The sequence below is a fragment of the Heloderma suspectum genome, chromosome 1, assembly GCF_057233095.1.
Source record: "Heloderma suspectum isolate Gila_16-S chromosome 1, 16-S_ref, whole genome shotgun sequence".
Classification (NCBI taxonomy): Eukaryota; Metazoa; Chordata; class Lepidosauria; order Squamata; family Helodermatidae; genus Heloderma; species Heloderma suspectum.
The window spans coordinates 298,197,518-298,215,568 of NC_139458.1; the positions used below are offsets into that span (position 1 = coordinate 298,197,518).

The window sequence follows — 18,051 nt, forward strand, 5'->3', positions numbered from 1 at the left end:
AGGATTACAGCCTTATAATCCAAAATAATTATTTACAATCTGGTAGACTGAACAACAACAACAAGATTAAATACAAAAGGAAAAAAGAATCAAGGAAGGAAGATACCATGACAGAAACCATTACTATTAATGTGACGGAAGGTGTGATCCTATGCCCCCCCGACAGCGTTCGGTTTCCTGACTCTGAGGTCAGGGACAGGGCTCCAACCTCAGAACCAGGAAAGAATGCTCCCCACCTTCTTCCCTCCCCCCTGTAGCTGGCGTGGAGAGAACTGTGCCGGCTACTTCTCTGTGCTTGGGAGCATGGAGATGGGGAAAGGGGGGCATTCCCAGGGTAGGGAAGGAGACCAGGGCAGCTGCAATAGGACATATCCTATGGCTGCCCCAGCCTCTTTCCCTCCCCGTCCACAGTGCTGCTGTTAGATGGGCAATTCTAGCAGGAATGCAGGGTGGCTGGAGTGGGAGGCGATGATCACCTCTGTTGTCCTCCCGGCCTGCGTTGGCAGCCCCCAAGTTCCGAGGATGCTGGAAATCCACATAGGATTGTTCCCTGAAAGTGTCCTGAAGTGACAACTTCATAGAACATACATGAATTGTGTGTATGTGTGAAAAAACACTGCAAGTTTATCTGTCTTTACAATACATCTGGCAGGTTTGGGGTTGGGGGAAGAAGCTGTGTGTTACTGTTGTGTACTCTATTTTGTTTTAAATCAAAGCTGATTTTAAATCAACATGGGTACATTAGTTCTAGTATTTGCATGTCAAATAGCTGTTTGCACTTGGGAAACATAACAGTTATGTCAAATCCAGTTTTGTTATCAATGGGAATTCCAGTGATATCTCTGAGTTATCACTGGATTTCCTGTTGCATCTGAAGAGCAATGCAAATAACACCAATATTCAGAGTAAATTTTGTTTACTCAGATGCAGATTTCAAAGGAATCTCTTGCTACCATTCCCTGTGCAAGATAGTATGGTGTAGGCCCAATATTTTTCTTTCTGTGATTTGATGATAAATAAGAGGAAAAAAGTAGTAGTAGAATCTTGTTAAATGTGTGTGAGAAACTTAGTCCAGTTGTGCTAAAAACACCAGTGTTTTCCAAGACCAAGAATTCTGATGGGTTGAAGAAAAATCCACCAGAACGAATGTCTGATCATATCTAAAACACTGGGATCCTTTTAGCTGGTTTAATTTAGCTTGGTGGCACTTCGCACATGGAGAAAAATATGTACATGGTCATATGTGAAAGTTGCACAAATGTCTCTGTGAGTAAAGTGGTCAGTCTTAACTAGACAGTTGCTATTGTGTCATACATTGAGTCATTTTACAGTGAAATATTGGTTGACATTATAGGAAGGGTAGGAATCGCTCACCTGGGGGAAACCTGATCACCTATGAACTGCTCAGTAGCATTTCTGAGAAACTTATTTAAAATGTCACGCCCTTTTCATGGCGCTCCAGGTACTTGTCCTTAGCTCTTCTGCTCCTGATAGAAATAATATTTGCATTCTTCTAATTTTGAAGACATTTGGCTTAATTTGGGATGTGGCCAAGTTTTATTTATGTTTTAATGTATTGTTATTATTATTTAAAATATTGCTTGGCCACTTTTCAGGGCAGGAGCCCTCCCAAGGTGGCATAAAATAATAAAACACATAATAAAAACTAATGCGGTCTTACGAAGCTGCAACAATAGTGAACTTATCAAGGGTAGGCCAAAGTAAAATAGTATGTTTTCAGGGTCTTCTCAAAAGCCTGGAATGATGGGGCCTGGAGGACCCCTGAAGGCAACATTCCAGAGGTGTGCGGCCACTGCGGAAAAGGCCCTCTCTTGTATGATCACTTGTTGGTTTTGCTACTGTTTAAAGTTTCAGGCCTCGGGCTTGAAATAAAGGGTGCCAGTTTGGACCATTATTTTTTTAAGTTCTCGGAGTGTCCTGTAAGGTCTGAGAGTCTTCTGACCTAGCTGAGATGGACGTAAGGGGTGGTGGCAGCCGACTTGCGTAATTGTTTGTCCCTGCCAACACTGCTGGGATCTAGGGTACCCCCTTCTTCCCTTCACATGGCTTATTTTTACAACAGTAAAATTTGCTTTTACAACAGGTCGAGGTGGCACTAAAATAAAAGAGCTTGAGGAATCCTCAGGTTGTAAAATACAGGTGAGGTGATCATTTCAATCTTCCTTTTAAAAAAAACTCAAATTCTTCCCTCAGATCTGCTACCTGTCACATTACAAACTGGGGTTGTGAGAGAAAACTCTTTTCTACACTCAGTCCCAGTATTCTGAAAATGCAGGAAACTACTAAGGCAACAATCCTGTACACACTCAACTGGAAGTAAGTCCTATTGAACACAGTGGGGCTTACTTCTGAGTTTATATGAATAGGATTGCACTGTAAGAGGATTTGGGAAATGAACTTCTAGTATGTAATTATACTTATGCAATTAATTCAGTGCAGTGATAGTTGACTAAATTTATATTAAAAAAATCTACTTCAGTATTAAATATTTGTGATTTGGCATAGGGGTAATATGGCTTTTGGTAAGCATCATTCAAAACACTTGGACTGTGCCAGCAAATGGCTAAGGACTGGCCTCTAAAAAAACCCACTGAGACTTTTGGCCAGTGGTGTGGGTTTTCTGGGGGGGGGCAGGGGATCCAGTGCTCTAAATCGATTGGGATCTTATTTAGACTACAGTTCTCTACTCATTTACTTAGACGTAAGCCCCACTAAACTCAGTGGGACTTACTTTTGAGTATACATGTATACGATTGCACTGCTGGCATGTTTATATTAGGTTGGATCCCGTGTTAGTCCTACTTAAAGTAGACCCATTGAAATAACTGGAACTTATTAGTCATGACTAACTTAAGTCCCATGCATTTTAATGTCTAAGTATGATGAAATCTGGATCCATTATATTTAGTATTAGTATGTTTGTATACTTGTATACAAGTATATTGTATATTGTAGAGATCTCTTCAAGAAAATTGGAGATCTCAAGGGAACGTTTTGTGCAAAGACGGGCATGATAAAGGACAAAGAAGGCAGGGACCTAACAGAAGCAGATGAGATTAAGAAGAGGTGGCAAGAATACACAGAAGAACTATACAGGAAAGATCTTAATGTCCCTGATAGCCATGAGAGTGCGGTCACTGAATTTGAGCCAGACATCCTCGAGAGTGAAGTCAAGTGGGCCTTAGTATTAGTAACATTACTATCCTATGCAATCCTATGCATGTTTCGACAGAAATAAGTCCTACAACTTCCAGCACAGCTGGCTGGAGAATGGAGGGAGATGAAGGACATTTTTTTCTGTAGAAACATGCATAGGATTGTGCCCTTAATTGTGCTTTATTGATTTTTTCGTAGTTCAAATCCCTTCAGCTATTGGAAAAAACACTGAGATATGCATGTCACATTAACATGGAGTACTTTTAAAAGTTTTGTTTATTAATACAAATTATTAGCATTAGTAACAACAAAGCTAGTGGAGATGACAGTATTCCGGCTGAGCTATTTAAAATCCTAAAAGATGATGCTGTTAAAGTGCTGCATTCAATATGCCAACAAATTTGGAACACTCAACAATGGCCGCAAGACTGGAAAAGGTCAGTTTACATTCCAATTCCAAAGAAGGGCAACGCCAAAGAGTGTTCAAACTACCGCACAATTGCGCTCATTTCACATGCCAGCAAGGTAATGCTCAAAATCCTACAAGCTAGGCTTCAGCAGTATGCAAACCAAGAACTACCGGAAGTACAAGCGGGGTTTCGAAGAGGCAGAGGAACTAGAGATCAAATCGCCAACTTTTGCTGGATCATGGAGAAAGCAAGAGAATTCCAGAAAAACGTCTGTTTCTGCTTCATTGACTATGCTAAAGCCTTTGATTGTGTGGATCACAACAAACTGTGGCAAATTCTGAAAGAGATGGGAGTACCAGACCACCTTACCTGTCTCCTGAGAAACCTGTACGAGGGTGAAGAAGCAACAGTAAGAACCAGACATGGAACAACCGATTGGTTCAAAATTGGGAAAGGAGTACGACAAGGCTGCATATTGTCACCCTGCTTATTTAACTTATATGCAGAGTACATCATGAGAAACGCCGGGTTGGATGAATCACAGGTTGGAATTAAGATTGCTGGGAGAATTATCAACAACCTCAGATATGCAGACGATACCACCCTAATGGCAGAAAGCGAAGAGGATCTCAAGAGCCTCTTGTTGAGGGTGAAAGAGGAGAGTGCAAAAGCTGGTTTGAAACTCAACATTAAAAAAACTAAGATCATGGCATCTGGCCCCATCACTTCCTGACATATAGAAGGGGAAGAAATGGAAGCAGTGACAGATTTTACTTTCTTGGGCTCCAAGATCACCGCAGACGGTGACTGTAGCCATGAAATTAAAAGACGCTTGCTCCTTGGGAGGAAAGCTATGGCAAACCTAGACAGCATGGTAAGAAGCAGAGACATCACCTTGCCGACAAAGGTCCGTCTAATCAAAGCTATGGTTTTCCCAGTAGTAATGTATGGCTGTGAGAGCTGGACTATAAGGAAGGCTGAGCGCCGAAGAATTGATGCTTTCGAACTCTGGTGCTGGAGAAGACTCTTGCGAGTCCCCTGGACTGCAAGGAGGTCCAATCAGTCCATCCTAAAGGAAATCAACCCTGAGTGCTCGTTGGAAGGAGAGATACTGAAGCTGAAGCTCAAATATTTTGGCCACCTAATGCGAAGAGAAAACTCTCTGGAAAAGATCCTGATGCTGGGAAAGACTGAAGGCAAAAGGAGAAGGGGACGGCAGAGGATGCGATGGCTAGATAGCATCACCGATGCAATGAATATGGACTTGAGCACACTCCGGGAGAGAGAGCGCAGGACAGGAAGGCCTGGCGTGCTATGGTCCATGGGGTCACGAAGAGTCAGACACGACTGAACAACAACAAATACTTGTATTAATAAACAAAACTTTTAAAAGTACTCCATGTTAATGTGACATTCTATATACATATCTCAGTGTTTTTTCCAATAGCTGAAGGCATTTGAACTATGAAAAAATCAATAAAGCACAATTAAGGGCACAATCCTATGCATGTTTCTACAGAAAAAAATGTCCTTCATCTCCCTCCATTCTCCAGCCAGCTGTGCTGGAAGTTGTAGGACTTATTTCTGTCGAAACATGCATAGGATTGCACCCTAATATTTAAATGCCATATTAAAATGAAATCAAAACTTTTTGGAGGGAATGGACTCTACATCAGTAGAGGCTGGTGACTCCAGTTTGGAGGGATGGTGATTCCATTCTGGGTTTTTTTTAGAACCAGCCAGAATTCTAAAGGTGCTATCTAAGGTGCTGAACCCATTTTGGGGATAGGGTGCAGCACCTTGGATAACACCTTTAGAGTTCCGGCTGCTTCTAACAAAAACCCAGAATGGAACCTGCCCATCCAAAACTGGAGCCACCAGCCTCCACTGATCTACATACATGTAATTGTATGTGAAATTAGAAGCCCCAAGTTGTGCTACAGTTCCTGATCTTGACTGTTACTCAGGTCCCTTTTTGGGTTCAAGTGCTGGGAACAGAGGCCTTAGAAGGAAGCCATGGAATGGGAGTGAAACTTTGGTTTGGATCAGGTTTGAGTAGGCCTGTCTTTCCTTGAGCGTTGAAAGTTTTGCTGCTTGGAGTCTGAGATGCAGACAGCCATGCTGACAAAGCTGTGATCAAATTGTAGAACAATGGACTGGTATGAAGAGAAGTTACAATGTTTTGAATGTTTCCATATATCCTGATAAGAGTTAAACTGCAGTTTACTTCATATAGTGTAATCTTAGCATGTAACCTTTGTGGTTCATGGGTACAAATATATTTTCTGTTGTAATCATTGCACGTTTCACATTCTACTTTTGCATGTGATGTTCTTTTGCATTTACTTTTCTCTATAAGCCATTACTATCTGAAGGCTTCCTGTGTGGCATGCTTTCATTTGTTTAACAAGTTGAGGAACATTCGCTGTTTTCCTGCTTAAGTTTTAAAATATGTTTTCAAACATATTGAAGTGTTAAATAGCCTTAAGTCAGCTCTGGTTACTCTCTCCCCGCCCGTTGGGGCAAGGTCAGAACCTCATTTTCATTTAGTACAGGCCCAGTGCATAGATAGCCTGTTCTTGTTTTTTGCTGAATGTGTGGAGGCTGGAGGCAGTCAGAACCAGTGGATGCACAGAGGCCAGTAGCCACAATCTTGTTCCCTGCCCACACATTGATAGAATGTATGGAGGGGGCTTGAAAAGAAGGCTATAATTATCTGGGGAAATGTTAAGTACAGTTTTGAAACTGCCTAATTTACTTGTATTGTCTCCATTCTCGATGTTACTAATTAATTTTTTGAAACAACAGGCAGCCACCTATACTGCTGCTGCACTCCCATTGTTTCTTTTGTGCCAGCGGGATCCACTGCTAGCTTTACAGGCAACTAGTGCTTCCTAAGGCAACCCCAGAAACATTCATTTCCGGAATGGGACATATCAGCAGAGTTCCCTTCTGCGAGCTCCACTGACTGCCCCTGTTCCAGGAACAAGCATATCCACTCATTTCTCTTTTCTTCATGATCCACTCGCTTCCTGTTGCAGTAGCATGTGGGCAGCATTGGAGACTGCCTAATGCATTTTTAGAAATGGAAAAATTTGCATCCCACATCTTTGCTTCTGCCTCAAAATTATCCAAGAGTTTTAGAAACCTGCTTGTACTTGGCAAATAGGTTTGAGGAGTTTAGGGAGAAGTATTGCGGTATTTATTCTATTATTTTATTGTTCTGCTAAATTAAAACCTTATATTTAGGTTGTAAGGGGAAATTATGATGCTGAAATAAAGATATTTGGTGGAAATGATAAGCAAATGAAAGCCAAAATGCTGATTGATGATCTGATTGAGAGGTGTAGCCAAAGCAGTGCAGGAGAAAGATGCGTTAAAGGTAAGAATCTAAAACTTGGTATGTATTTAAACTTTCTCTGCAAACTACTCGTTGTTTAAAATCTGCTTGTTTAAAATCCAGATCGTAGTTATCCACTCTGCTGCTGAGGGATTTATGAACTGAAAGCTTGTAGGAGGTACATGGAATAAGAGTGGATTAAGGAATTTCCAGAGCAGTTCATGTGTCCAGATGTTTGTCTTTAGATAGCTATGTAATGAAACTGTTCTATGACTCTAACTAAACTTTTAATCTGAACACCCCACGCCAGTATCATTTAAACTTCACATTAACATGGTATTAAAATGTTTTAGCAAATCAGAATATTATTTTTGTTTTACAGATTCATTTAAACACCAAGATGTTGGAACCACTTGCCACAATGAAAGTCGTTCTGGATTTTTGAAGTCTGGATACAGTAATCCGAAACAGTCCATTAACTGGGCCTCCCTTAGAGAAAATAAAGCTAAATATGAAGCTATGAAGTGGGCTGGTTAGTGTACCAGATTTTTAATGGAATTGTATGTTGCTGGCCATCTAAACTCACCTACTTTTTAAAAGAATAATTCCTAAATTATATTGAGAGTGTGCTGGAATTTCAGGGACCAAGCTACCACCTCATGCTCTCGCAAAGCTTTTATTCAAGGAAACAGGTGGGCACACCGCGGCAGTTGCTTATGTAATTGTATCTTTGGCACAGTGCACATTGGGAGGCCACAAACTCAGAGGGGTGTGAGGCCTGGGACATACCAACTTCGTTGTATTATAGCTGTCATCTCCCCTTTGGCCACATGCCCCCCTGCATGGGCGGCATGAGCCAAGGGATAGAACGGGCTTTTTGGTGCCATTGGCCTGCCATCTGGGTGCCTCCAGATGGCGTTTGTGTCAGGTTGGCACCCTGTCTTCAACCGTTGGTGGTTTTCTTGTTGACTGCAATGGGCCTGCAATTTGGCTAAATGCTTGTGAGTAGAGAATACCGGAAAGGGCTTGATATATTAAGACTGGGCAACAAATTGGAGTATAGGGGAGAGAGAGGCTGCTCTTTTGGCTGCTTGGTCTGCAAGTGTATTTGCGCTGCTGACAGGGTTCCAGATACGCCTGATACTTTATTATTGCCAATGCCTCGGGCTGTAGAATAGCAAAAAGCAGCCCAGCAATGAACGGGAGTCCCTGCCGCCATTAGGTGCCCTCGCTGTTTCCACAACATTCTAAAATCATGAGCCACTCTAAAGGCACACCTTGAGTCTCTCTAAATGGTTACTGTATTGCTTGCCTCTAGGAGGCATACTCAGGTCAGAGCATAGAGCTCGACTACTTGTGCTGACAGGTGTCCGGGCAGAGGGCCCACCTCCCACATGGGTGCTGGTGGTGATTGCATATCTAGCTACAGGCCGCTTTTCTTCAGAACGGAAGGCTGAGTCTTCTGTGGGGCTTCGCTTTTAAATCTGGGTCGGACATAGGGGAACCCAGAATCTCATTTTCACACTCGTGGGGGTTTCCTTCAGAGGGCAGCAGCAGGAGGGTGGCTGGATTTAAAGCGTTGCATTTTTGTACAGTGATGTGATCTTGAGCTAAAAGCAAGAGCTCATATCTATGCAGCCTAGCTGCTGACAAATGTTGTTTTTTTGTTTTTTAACAGTTAAGACTCTAGTAGCCACCCCTGGCAGCTCTGAGCAAAACAAAGCAAATGGTCTCTTGTAATCTGGTAGTGCCAACACTGGGGTTTGCAACAATGCATATTTCAGTTCTTCAAAGGCACACTGATGCCTTTCTTCTCAAGGGAGGGGATCTCCTACGTTTTTCTTTAGCAGTTCTTGTAAGGGTTGTGTGATAACGGCAACATCGAAGACTCGCTGCCAACAGTATCTTACTAGGCCTAAAAACCTTCAACAAAGCAATGTTAGTAACACATTAAGGAATTTCAGTAAATCAGCTGTGTAACAGCCTGGAGGTGGGCTATTACTGTCTTATCTTTCTTTGGGAAGAGAAATCTCTCTCTCTCTCTGACCTGCCTGTCTTGCAGATCATGTTTCAAACTTTCTACATAAAACCTTTTTATGCACCTTCTTTTTATACACCAAGCCTTAACCCTTGGCCTGTCTTCTCTGCAAGTTAACCTGTAAAATCATTTAGCCCTCTTGCTATAATTCTAGCTCTCTCAACAGAAACTCAGCTACTTGAGCCTTTCTGCCTTACACCTGTTTTAACGACATCCTTAGGGATTGCACATTTGGGATACGCTCTCTTTCGCCTTTTTGTCACATCTTTCTACTTTAATGAGCTCTTCAACTGGACTATAAAATCCAGGTATCTATATTCTTGCTTGCACTTTGCCATCTTTTAAGCTGCTTTCTAACAGCTAGATTAGGAGGCATCTCTGTTTCTAGATGCTTAGCCTGCACCCCTTCATCTTAAGACACACACTTAGGGATTGAACATGCATTCATTCTCAAACTCTTAATCGTTCACACACTGCAGCACTGCTTTGATTTTCACACATTCTGGAATCTTGTTTTGAACTCTTTTTGTCAATATATCTAGCACACTTCTTTGCTTTGCCTGTTTGTTTTCAGCAAAGCTGTCTCAAGTTTTCTTTTAGAAGGCGATCAGTGAAAGGGGCTGCTTTGTCTATTTTAAATGGATCAAACCTGCAAGTCAATGACGTGGTATTCCACCAGGCCCAGTGGAATCTCACTAGTGACTTAACATGTTAAATTCAGACCCACTGTACTTTTTCTTTTTCTTTCTTCTAGGAGAGGACAATTCTCTGCTTCCTGAAAAATTGGCCATTTGAACTGCACATACAGCCAATTGACAGTTCAAGCTGGCAATTTTTTTCTCATGCACCTTGCTTTATCTCTCCGTTATATATTTGATTTCTAACTGTAAGTCCTTGGAACTTTGTTTTGCCAATTCTCTCAGTGCACAGCATCTAACCCATGCTCCTGATTATTTGAGTGCAATGCCTGAACTTTTTCTTACACATATGCTTGCAGTGCAGCCTGACTGAGCTTTTGAGTTGCTCTATAATTTGCAATTGGTTGGTGCATGTTTTCTTCTTTTAACTTGGCCCAATCAGTGGGCTTTAAAATAACTTTCATCAATTGATTTACATCTGCCCAGTTTTGTTTGTAACAATCAAAGGTGGTTCTCAATTCATCAGTGAATTTTGCTAGGTCTTTCTTTGAGTTGGGAAATTGCCTAGTCACGTTTTTAAGGTCTGGGGGTCCAGGAGGCATGGACCCACTGGGTTTCTCCTCTATAATCTAGGACTTGCCTTAGGGGCAATTGGGCAATTTGTCCGGGAAGCACCGTGGGTGCTGATCTGTGGCAAGGTCGAGCTTCCCCCAAGTCTATTGGACTCAAAATCGGGCGGGGGGAGACCTATCCAAATCTGGGAAAGATGGGTTAGGGAGCATGACTACCACTGGTTCTGCTGGGGCTGGTTGAACCGGTGTACCAGTGGACCTGCCAGTGTCCACTTCGCAAATCTCTCTACAGAATTGCCTGATATTAGGGGGGGCAGAGTATCTAGCGACACATCTTCTCTGTCGTCGTCCCCCCCCCATCACTCTCTTAAGATTTTGGTTTAGGCAAAACTGGATACATAGGCACAGTTGCGGATGTTGTTACTGCAGCCAACTTTGCTATTAATTTCCTGTTAGAATTTTGTAAAGACTTAATGGTGGCCTCGTCTTTACATTTAGTGGCTTCCTCATACCATCTATGAAACGCGTACCACTGGAGCTGCCTGACCTTAGCTTCCTGGGACTCCAGTCCACCTCCAGGGTGGACTATCTTTCTAGCTTGAACGTCCCTTCCAAAGGGAATTGCAGCTTAACCTGGCGGGCATCCCCACCTCGGGTGTTGGTACCCATTTACTTTGTCTGGACTCTATTACCAAGTGATCACAATACCTTAGGGCGGTGGCCTCGCCTGGGCCACTACAACTGTGCCAAGTTGAGACATCTTACCATTTCCCTTACAACCTATGCTGAGGTTATTAGTGTCTCAAGCCAAGGACAGAGGTCCTTCGCCATAGTGAATCTGGTTCCCTGGTCACACAGGTGGGTTTCCCAGGGGAAACGGGCATGGAGGAAAGCTTCAAGGCCTCCCCCCCCTTCAAGGAGTGGGCCAAGGGAAAGTTATCAAATGGGTCCCCAAAACCACAGCCAGCGAGGGCCACTCATTGAAGCAAAGGTGTGCCCAAATTGGCTTACCATTTTGTTGCCGCTTCCCAGCCAATGCACCAAGGAAACTGTGCTGGAATTTCAGGGACCACGCCTTGTGCTCTCACAAAGCTTTTATTCAAGGAAACGGGCACACATGCTGCAGTGATTCCTTACGCCGAAGGACCCCTCTTCACAGCACACAAAGGGCTTTATACAGTTGGCATCAGTCACACATTCCATTCCCTTTTGAGACAACATGTTCCGACTTCTTCAACTTTCTTATCTGTCTGCCCCTTCCTTCCCCTCCCTCATCTAGATCAGCAGTACTTGACTTATGCCACCTCAGGAGTATGTGACTGCCTCGCTTTGAGAAAATAGCGCTTACCTAAAGAGTACAAAAGCATGTGCCCACCTATTGATTCTGCTAAATTTTTTAGAACTGCCTGGTCTGTAGTCACTATTTAAAATAAAAAGCATATAGGATCTGCTGCAAAGGCCATTGTGTCGATGCAGTCTTGTTGCTAGAATGATATTTCGCTGGGGTAGCATGTCAAGAAAGTAAAGAGAAGGCCTTGCTTTCCTCAGATGAGGAGGGATATGGCAACACGAGATGGAATCCTACAAGGACCAGTCATACTTCATGTACTACTTTAAGACTGCCACTCCGAAACATGAATACTTATCCCACAGAGCAGGCACAGATGCACAGGTCACAGTGTTGTACTACACAGAAGTCACGCAACACATGGGCGCAATTGGTCACTGTGACAGATCCTAGAAAGAAAAGTCCAGAAAGATCTATCAGCAAGAAATACATGAAATAGCCTTCTGCAAGTACCAGCGAGATCAGAATGCTGGGTTCAAAATGCCTTGCTCTGCTGGAGGTGTTTTTAGAATAATCCTTAGATATAACTCTCGAGAAAAATAGCGTAAGATACATAAGACCCTCGTCCAAAGTGCATTTTCACTGTTGGTAAAGTTTACAGATTAATACTAAGCTGTGTGGTACAAACCATTAGGCAAGATCAAAATTTGTTTTTATGGTTGCAGAGTTTCCATTTCTGTTCTTTGATTTAGTGAAGCTGTTCAGCTCTAAAGCTGACCATGGAAAGATGAATTTCCATGTTCATGCTATAGTTTCTGAAAGTAATTTAAAAGTACAAGTATATAAAATTTTAAAGTAGACATGGAATATTGATTGCGCTTCTTTGGGAGATCCATACATTTATATTTGATGTAATTTCATATCTGCAACAATAGAAGCCTTGTTTGAACTGTGTTGATCTTTCACACAATAAAACAATATGCTTGCAGTGGTAAGAATGCTAAAACACTTGGCGTGTGAATAGAGCTCCTTTTTTAAAATGGGGAGAGGGTTGTCTACCATGGACAGAATAATCGCTCTAAACTGCTTATCTCTGCGCTAATTTTAAATAAATACTCATAATTCAGAGCCTTCAGTGTGGTGGCCACATTCCTGTGGAATGCCCTGCCTTTGGAGGTCAGTCAGGCACCAATGTTGTGTTTCTGGCACCTCCTGAAAATGTCGTTGTTTCAGGAAACCTTCCTTGAGTGACCAGCCGCAGTTTTATCAGAACTGTTTCTTTTTTAAAAAAAATAGTAATTATTTTAACATGGTGTTTTTATACTTTTATCCTATATGCTGTTCACTGCTCCAAAATCTTTTGGATGTGGAGCGGTATAAAAATATTGTAACTAAATAAATAATTGGGAAAAAATTGTAGCAGCTTATTTTCCCTTTAATTTTACCAGATTTGCCTCCAATTGAAAAACATTTTTATAAAGAATCACCAAAGATTGCTTCTATGTCACAAGAAGAAGCTGATAGGTGGAGGTAAGAATTAGGATTTGGAAATGTGTGTAATGGAACATTATATTGCTTTGGATTATAATACTAAGAGACAAAGTGTATCTTTCATAATGGGATGTGGGGGATGCCTACAAAATTGTAGATAAAACTGTTAAGTCTGTTTAGAAGTTTACCATGGAGCCAGCATGGACCCTACACACTTCACACAAGATGGGTCCTGTATTCCAGTTGTTGGATTGGTTTGCATCCCTTGCACTTGGGCCCTCTTTCCTGTGGGGTATAGGGGTTTGTAAGAATATTGCATCGCTTGTAACATACAGAAGCTTGGATCTGTAGCCATAAAACACTTCCAAGGCGATTTTCATGAATTTGAGTTCACTCAGAACTGTTCCTTATGTTGATGTTTGAAAACACATCTATCATACAGGTGCACATCAGAGAGCAAGGATTGGCTGCAGCTCTCTGTCAAGTACACACTTGCTGCAAACCATGGGTTGCTGTCGCGTAATAGGTAGAAAGCCCCTTAATTATTATATGAAATATTCTCATGCTTGTGATTCTCTTAAGACTTGTACTTTTGGACTTTGTCATAGCTGATGTTGGTGAAGCTCCAGAGGAATTATTTTAACATTCTGTTGACAGGAAAATCCAGTTTGAGATCAGATGTACTCTTAAGGAAGCCATAAAAATAATACCCCTAGGGTTTTAAACGTATAGGTTGCTCTTAATACTATTTGTAGTGATGGTAAGAAAAGTGGTAGTTATCTATTATGAAATAGTATGTTGCTTTTTTGCACTCGATGCTCTTTTTTCACAAGAAATGGAAAGAACAGGTTCTGGTCTACATATCTGTAGACTGGAAAAGTAATTAAATTAAATAATATTTTGCAGGGTCACTTTGACCCCTAGCCAGTGGAGGCTGGTGGCTCTGATTTCAGTGGGGCTGTGAATCTATTCTGGGTTTCAGTCAGAAACAGCCAGAACTCCATAGTGCCGAACCCTATCCCTAAAATGGGTTCAGCACCTTGGATAGCTCCTTCAGAGTTCTGGCTGGTTCTGATTGTAACCCGGAATGGATTCGCAGCCCCGCCGAAATCAGAGCCACCAGCCTTCACTGCTCCAGCACCTCATGTACATGGTTTTTCAGTTTTCTCAGTCATTGGAATAGGGGTAGAATTGACCCCCTATGCTATAAGAATAAACACATCAAATCTTTCACTAGATTTTTAGGTGGGGTGAAGCACCACATGACAATTTAAAACTCACCATGGTTAAAGAATATCTTGAACATGGAATTGTGGAAGAGTTTACATAAGATGATGATGATGATTTATTTCATTACTGCCCAATAGCCAAAGCTGTCTAGGTGATTCACAGAAATTACAAACCACAAATATAAGATAATAAAAAATAAATTTTAACATACAAAATGTAAAACAACTTAAACAGCTAAAAACTAATTTCAGTAAGATTCTAGACCTGATAAAGGCAGCTGACATAAATCCTCCATCATTTGCCATTCAGTGCCTGGGAGTAGAGGACAGCTGAAAAGATGACAGTGTTGGCGCCAGGCAGGCCTCAGTGTAGGGATCATTTCACCACTGGGGGGGCCACCACTGAAAAGGCCCCCTCTCCCTTGTTGCCACCTTCTGAGCCTCCCTCATGGGAAGCACTTGGAAGAAGGCCTCAGATGTCATTCATAGTGCACAGGTAAGTTTATATCAGGGGATAATTTTTTAGCCCTGTTGGGGTACGTTTGATTCCATCTCCCGATGGAGAGTTAGAAATGGTAACGTCTCTGATTGGCTTTGATTTATATTAAGATATGTCATTTCTACATTTGTGTAGCATGGAATATACATTCCTTTTTCTTAGTCCTCTGGCATAGATTAGTTATGGAGCTCATAGCAAAATGGAAATGGCATGGTTCTCTGCTCTAGATGGTTTGTATTTTGCCTGGAATGGGTAGATAAACTATTCTTCCTGTTGATTGTATAACATTATCTCTTTTTCTTTTTTAAAGAAAAGAAAACAATAGTATCACATGTAATGACCTGAAAGATGGTGAAAAGCGTGGTATTCCTAATCCTGTATGTAAATTTGAAGATGCTTTTCAGCATTATCCTGACATCATGGCAAATATAAGGAAAGTTGGCTTTCAGAAGCCTACCCCAATTCAGGTATCTTAGCTTTATTTCTGAAAAGCGTAGAAACTGTTCTGTTTAAATTTCAGCCCCTTCATGCTATTTACTGCTTATTTTAGTCACAGGCTTGGCCAATCGTACTTCAAGGATTCGATCTCATTGGAATAGCACAGACTGGTACTGGAAAGACATTGGCTTATCTAATGCCTGGATTCATTCATTTGGATTTACAGCCAGTGTAAGAACTAAACAGGATGATTCTTCTTGTGTTCTGTGTGTGGTGGGTTGTTGTTAAATCTGTTAAAATTAGGTAAGAAATCCAGACTATAAGATTTAACTGCCTTTGTCACGAGAGACTTGTGCAATACTCTTCGTCATGCAGTGCAAGAGATCAGAAAACTTTGTGTATTGCCACTTGTGACTGTTGCATTCTTAATTTTGAGCATAATCTGGTAAGAGCTTCTACAAATGTATTTTTTTTAATAGTGAAGCAGTATGCAGCAGTAGAACTTTTTAATATGAATGTTATTAATATGAACATAAAAAAAGGTAAAAGGTAAAGGTGTCCCCAACCAGTCGTGTCCGACTCTAGGGTGCGGTGCTCATCCCCGTTTCTAAGCCGAAGAGCCAGCGCTGTCCGAAGACGCTTCCATGGTCATGTGGCTGGCATGACTGAACACCAAGGTGCACGGAACGCTGCTACCTTTCCCGCCGAGGCGGTACCTATTTATCTACTTGCAATTTCTTGCTTTCGAACTGGTAGGTTGGCAGAAGCTGGGACTGAAGACGGGAGCTCACTCCGTCATGCGGCACTCGGGTCTCGAACTGCTGACCTGCCGACCTTCCAGTCTGCAGTTCAGTGTCTTAACCACTAAGCCATCGCGGCCCCCAAAAGGAAGGTTCCTCCTGTGCAAGCACTGGGTCATTGCTGACCCCTAGAGGGACGCCGCTTGCGCTAGCGTTTTTGTGGCAGCCTGTAGCGGGGTGGTTTGCCATTGCCTTCCCCAGTCGTGACTACCTTTTCCCCCAGCAAGCTGGGTACTCATTTTACTGACCTCGGAAGGATGGAAGGCTGAGTCGACCTGAGCCGGCTACCTGGGACCCAGCTTCCGCTGGGATCGAACTCAGATCGTGGGGAGAGCTTTGGTTGCTATACAGCCGCCTACCACTCTGGGCCACACGAGGCTCTAATATGAACATAACATTCATTTAATATGAATGTTACAAATAATACAAATGTTATTTTTAATATGAATGAAACAAGTCAGTCTGAACATTACTCCACATATCCACACAGTAAAATGTCCAGGTCCTAGGCTGAGACCAATCTCTGGAGTTCTGGCACATATACTTCCTAATTCTAGTGCAAGTCACTGCATAGGCTTCTGTCAGCGTTGGAAAACCTATTACAGCTCTGACTTGTTTGGGATCTAGAACATTTGTGATAGATGTTTTTTTAATCCTCCAATCTCCTAGTCCCAGCTTTTGAGTTACTTGTATTTCTGTGACTGCCGCCATGCTGCTTTTGAATATGGAATCTCAGTCCACATTACTTGTGCATCTGTGTAGGTTAGAGATGCCCAGTGAACAGTCTGCAAATGGTATCCAGTCTACTGGATTATTTTATGCAGCCCTGTCCTTCCCAAGTGACAGCCTGCCCTAGCAGGCCTGCTGTTTCTCTCATATTGGCCTCACCTGAGTGTTGTAATGCATATGCACCCATTCTGCTTACCCACCCTGGATAGACATGAATCTAGGTTTTTTAGTTTGAATTGCTATGGTATACAGACAACTGATAAATGCCATATAGTAGTTGTCTAAGTAACGCTTTCTTTGGGGCTTAATTATGCTTAAGAGTATAGCCTTAATGTGATTCTAGCCAAAGTTGAATGATGTTTGTTTGCAAGCCAAACAGTGGTGGTTATCCTGTCCTAAAGCTGAATTTATTCCCAAGTTAATGATGTGGATAATTGAAAATGTCTTAGGTAGTCTACTGTTCTTTCCAGAGTCAATTGATGTATTGTGTTTTCTATGTTTCCTGCATAACTGCTATCTAAACGACACTGAACTTTCTTGCAGACCTAGAGAAAAACGTGGTGGACCAGGTATGTTGGTTCTCACTCCCACTCGAGAATTGGCTCTTCAGGTTGAGGCAGAGTGCTCAAAATATTCTTATAAAGGGATTAAAAGGTAATATTTACATCATCCAGATGTACTATAGTGTGTTCATCTGACTCTGTGGAATCCTCCACTTTAAAAGTTAAGCTATTGTCTGAATGGATTTTATCTTCTTATTTTGATGCACTGGTTGATTACTACTTAATATCTAGGAATTGCTGATAGTGTGGTAGTACTATATGGATTACAGAACATACAATAGTCTCTGTCTAGAGAGCTTGCAGTCCTTCACTGCTGCCTTCTAGCTTACTTATGTTTAGTATTAAAACTTGTATTCCTACACCTGGTTTAAAGTCATCATTTCTAAATCCAAGCAGATGTTGTTTAGGACAGATATCAACATTACAGTTAGTAACAACAAAGAGATACTTAAACAGCTTTTTCAGCAAGGGTTTTTAATGGCTATTAAATTTCTGTTCCCTTTACTCATTAAGAGGGAAAAAATTGTGCAAGGTTTGTAGTGAAAAGCTGTGTAAAATATTAAAATGTGCAACAATATATTGGGACAGATTTAACTTAAAACACTAAAAAATTGGACACTTTTTAGCATTTGCATATATGGTGGTGGAGATCGGAAAGGGCAAATCAGCGTGGTTACCAAAGGTGTGGACATCGTTATTGCTACTCCTGGTAGATTGAATGACCTTCAAATGAACAACTTCATAAATCTGAAGAGCATAACATACTTGGCAAGTAGTCAACATGTTGTATTATTCTGGGAGTTAATAAAGTGCAAGTGAGACCTTCAACAAAATGTTGC

The 18,051-nt window shown here is 41.8% G+C and overlaps 1 protein-coding gene and 1 long non-coding RNA gene across 7 annotated transcripts in view; one reads left to right on the top strand and one right to left on the bottom strand.

Moving 5' to 3' along the window:
• Positions 1 to 11,323, bottom strand: part of LOC146359261 (uncharacterized) — a 70,087-nt gene extending 58,764 nt beyond the window's left edge. Inside the window, exon 1 of the long non-coding RNA XR_014786598.1 lies at positions 11,187 to 11,323. This is a non-coding gene — a long non-coding RNA (uncharacterized LOC146359261). The remainder of the gene's footprint in view (positions 1 to 11,186) is intronic.
• DDX43 (DEAD-box helicase 43) overlaps positions 1 to 18,051 on the top strand; it is a 42,645-nt gene that overhangs the window by 1,169 nt on the left and 23,425 nt on the right. For all 6 annotated transcript variants that reach the window (XR_014786597.1, XM_084826922.1, XM_084826926.1 and 3 more), the window contains exons 2-9: positions 2,105 to 2,160; positions 6,837 to 6,969; positions 7,310 to 7,459; positions 12,912 to 12,993; positions 14,993 to 15,149; positions 15,233 to 15,351; positions 17,193 to 17,303; positions 17,839 to 17,980. Coding sequence is in view for 5 of the 6 variants with exons in the window: in XM_084826922.1 (XP_084683048.1) it covers positions 2,105 to 2,160; positions 6,837 to 6,969; positions 7,310 to 7,459; positions 12,912 to 12,993; positions 14,993 to 15,149; positions 15,233 to 15,351; positions 17,193 to 17,303; positions 17,839 to 17,980 (950 nt within the window). In the remaining variant the exon portion in view is untranslated. The remainder of the gene's footprint in view (positions 1 to 2,104; positions 2,161 to 6,836; positions 6,970 to 7,309; positions 7,460 to 12,911; positions 12,994 to 14,992; positions 15,150 to 15,232; positions 15,352 to 17,192; positions 17,304 to 17,838; positions 17,981 to 18,051) is intronic.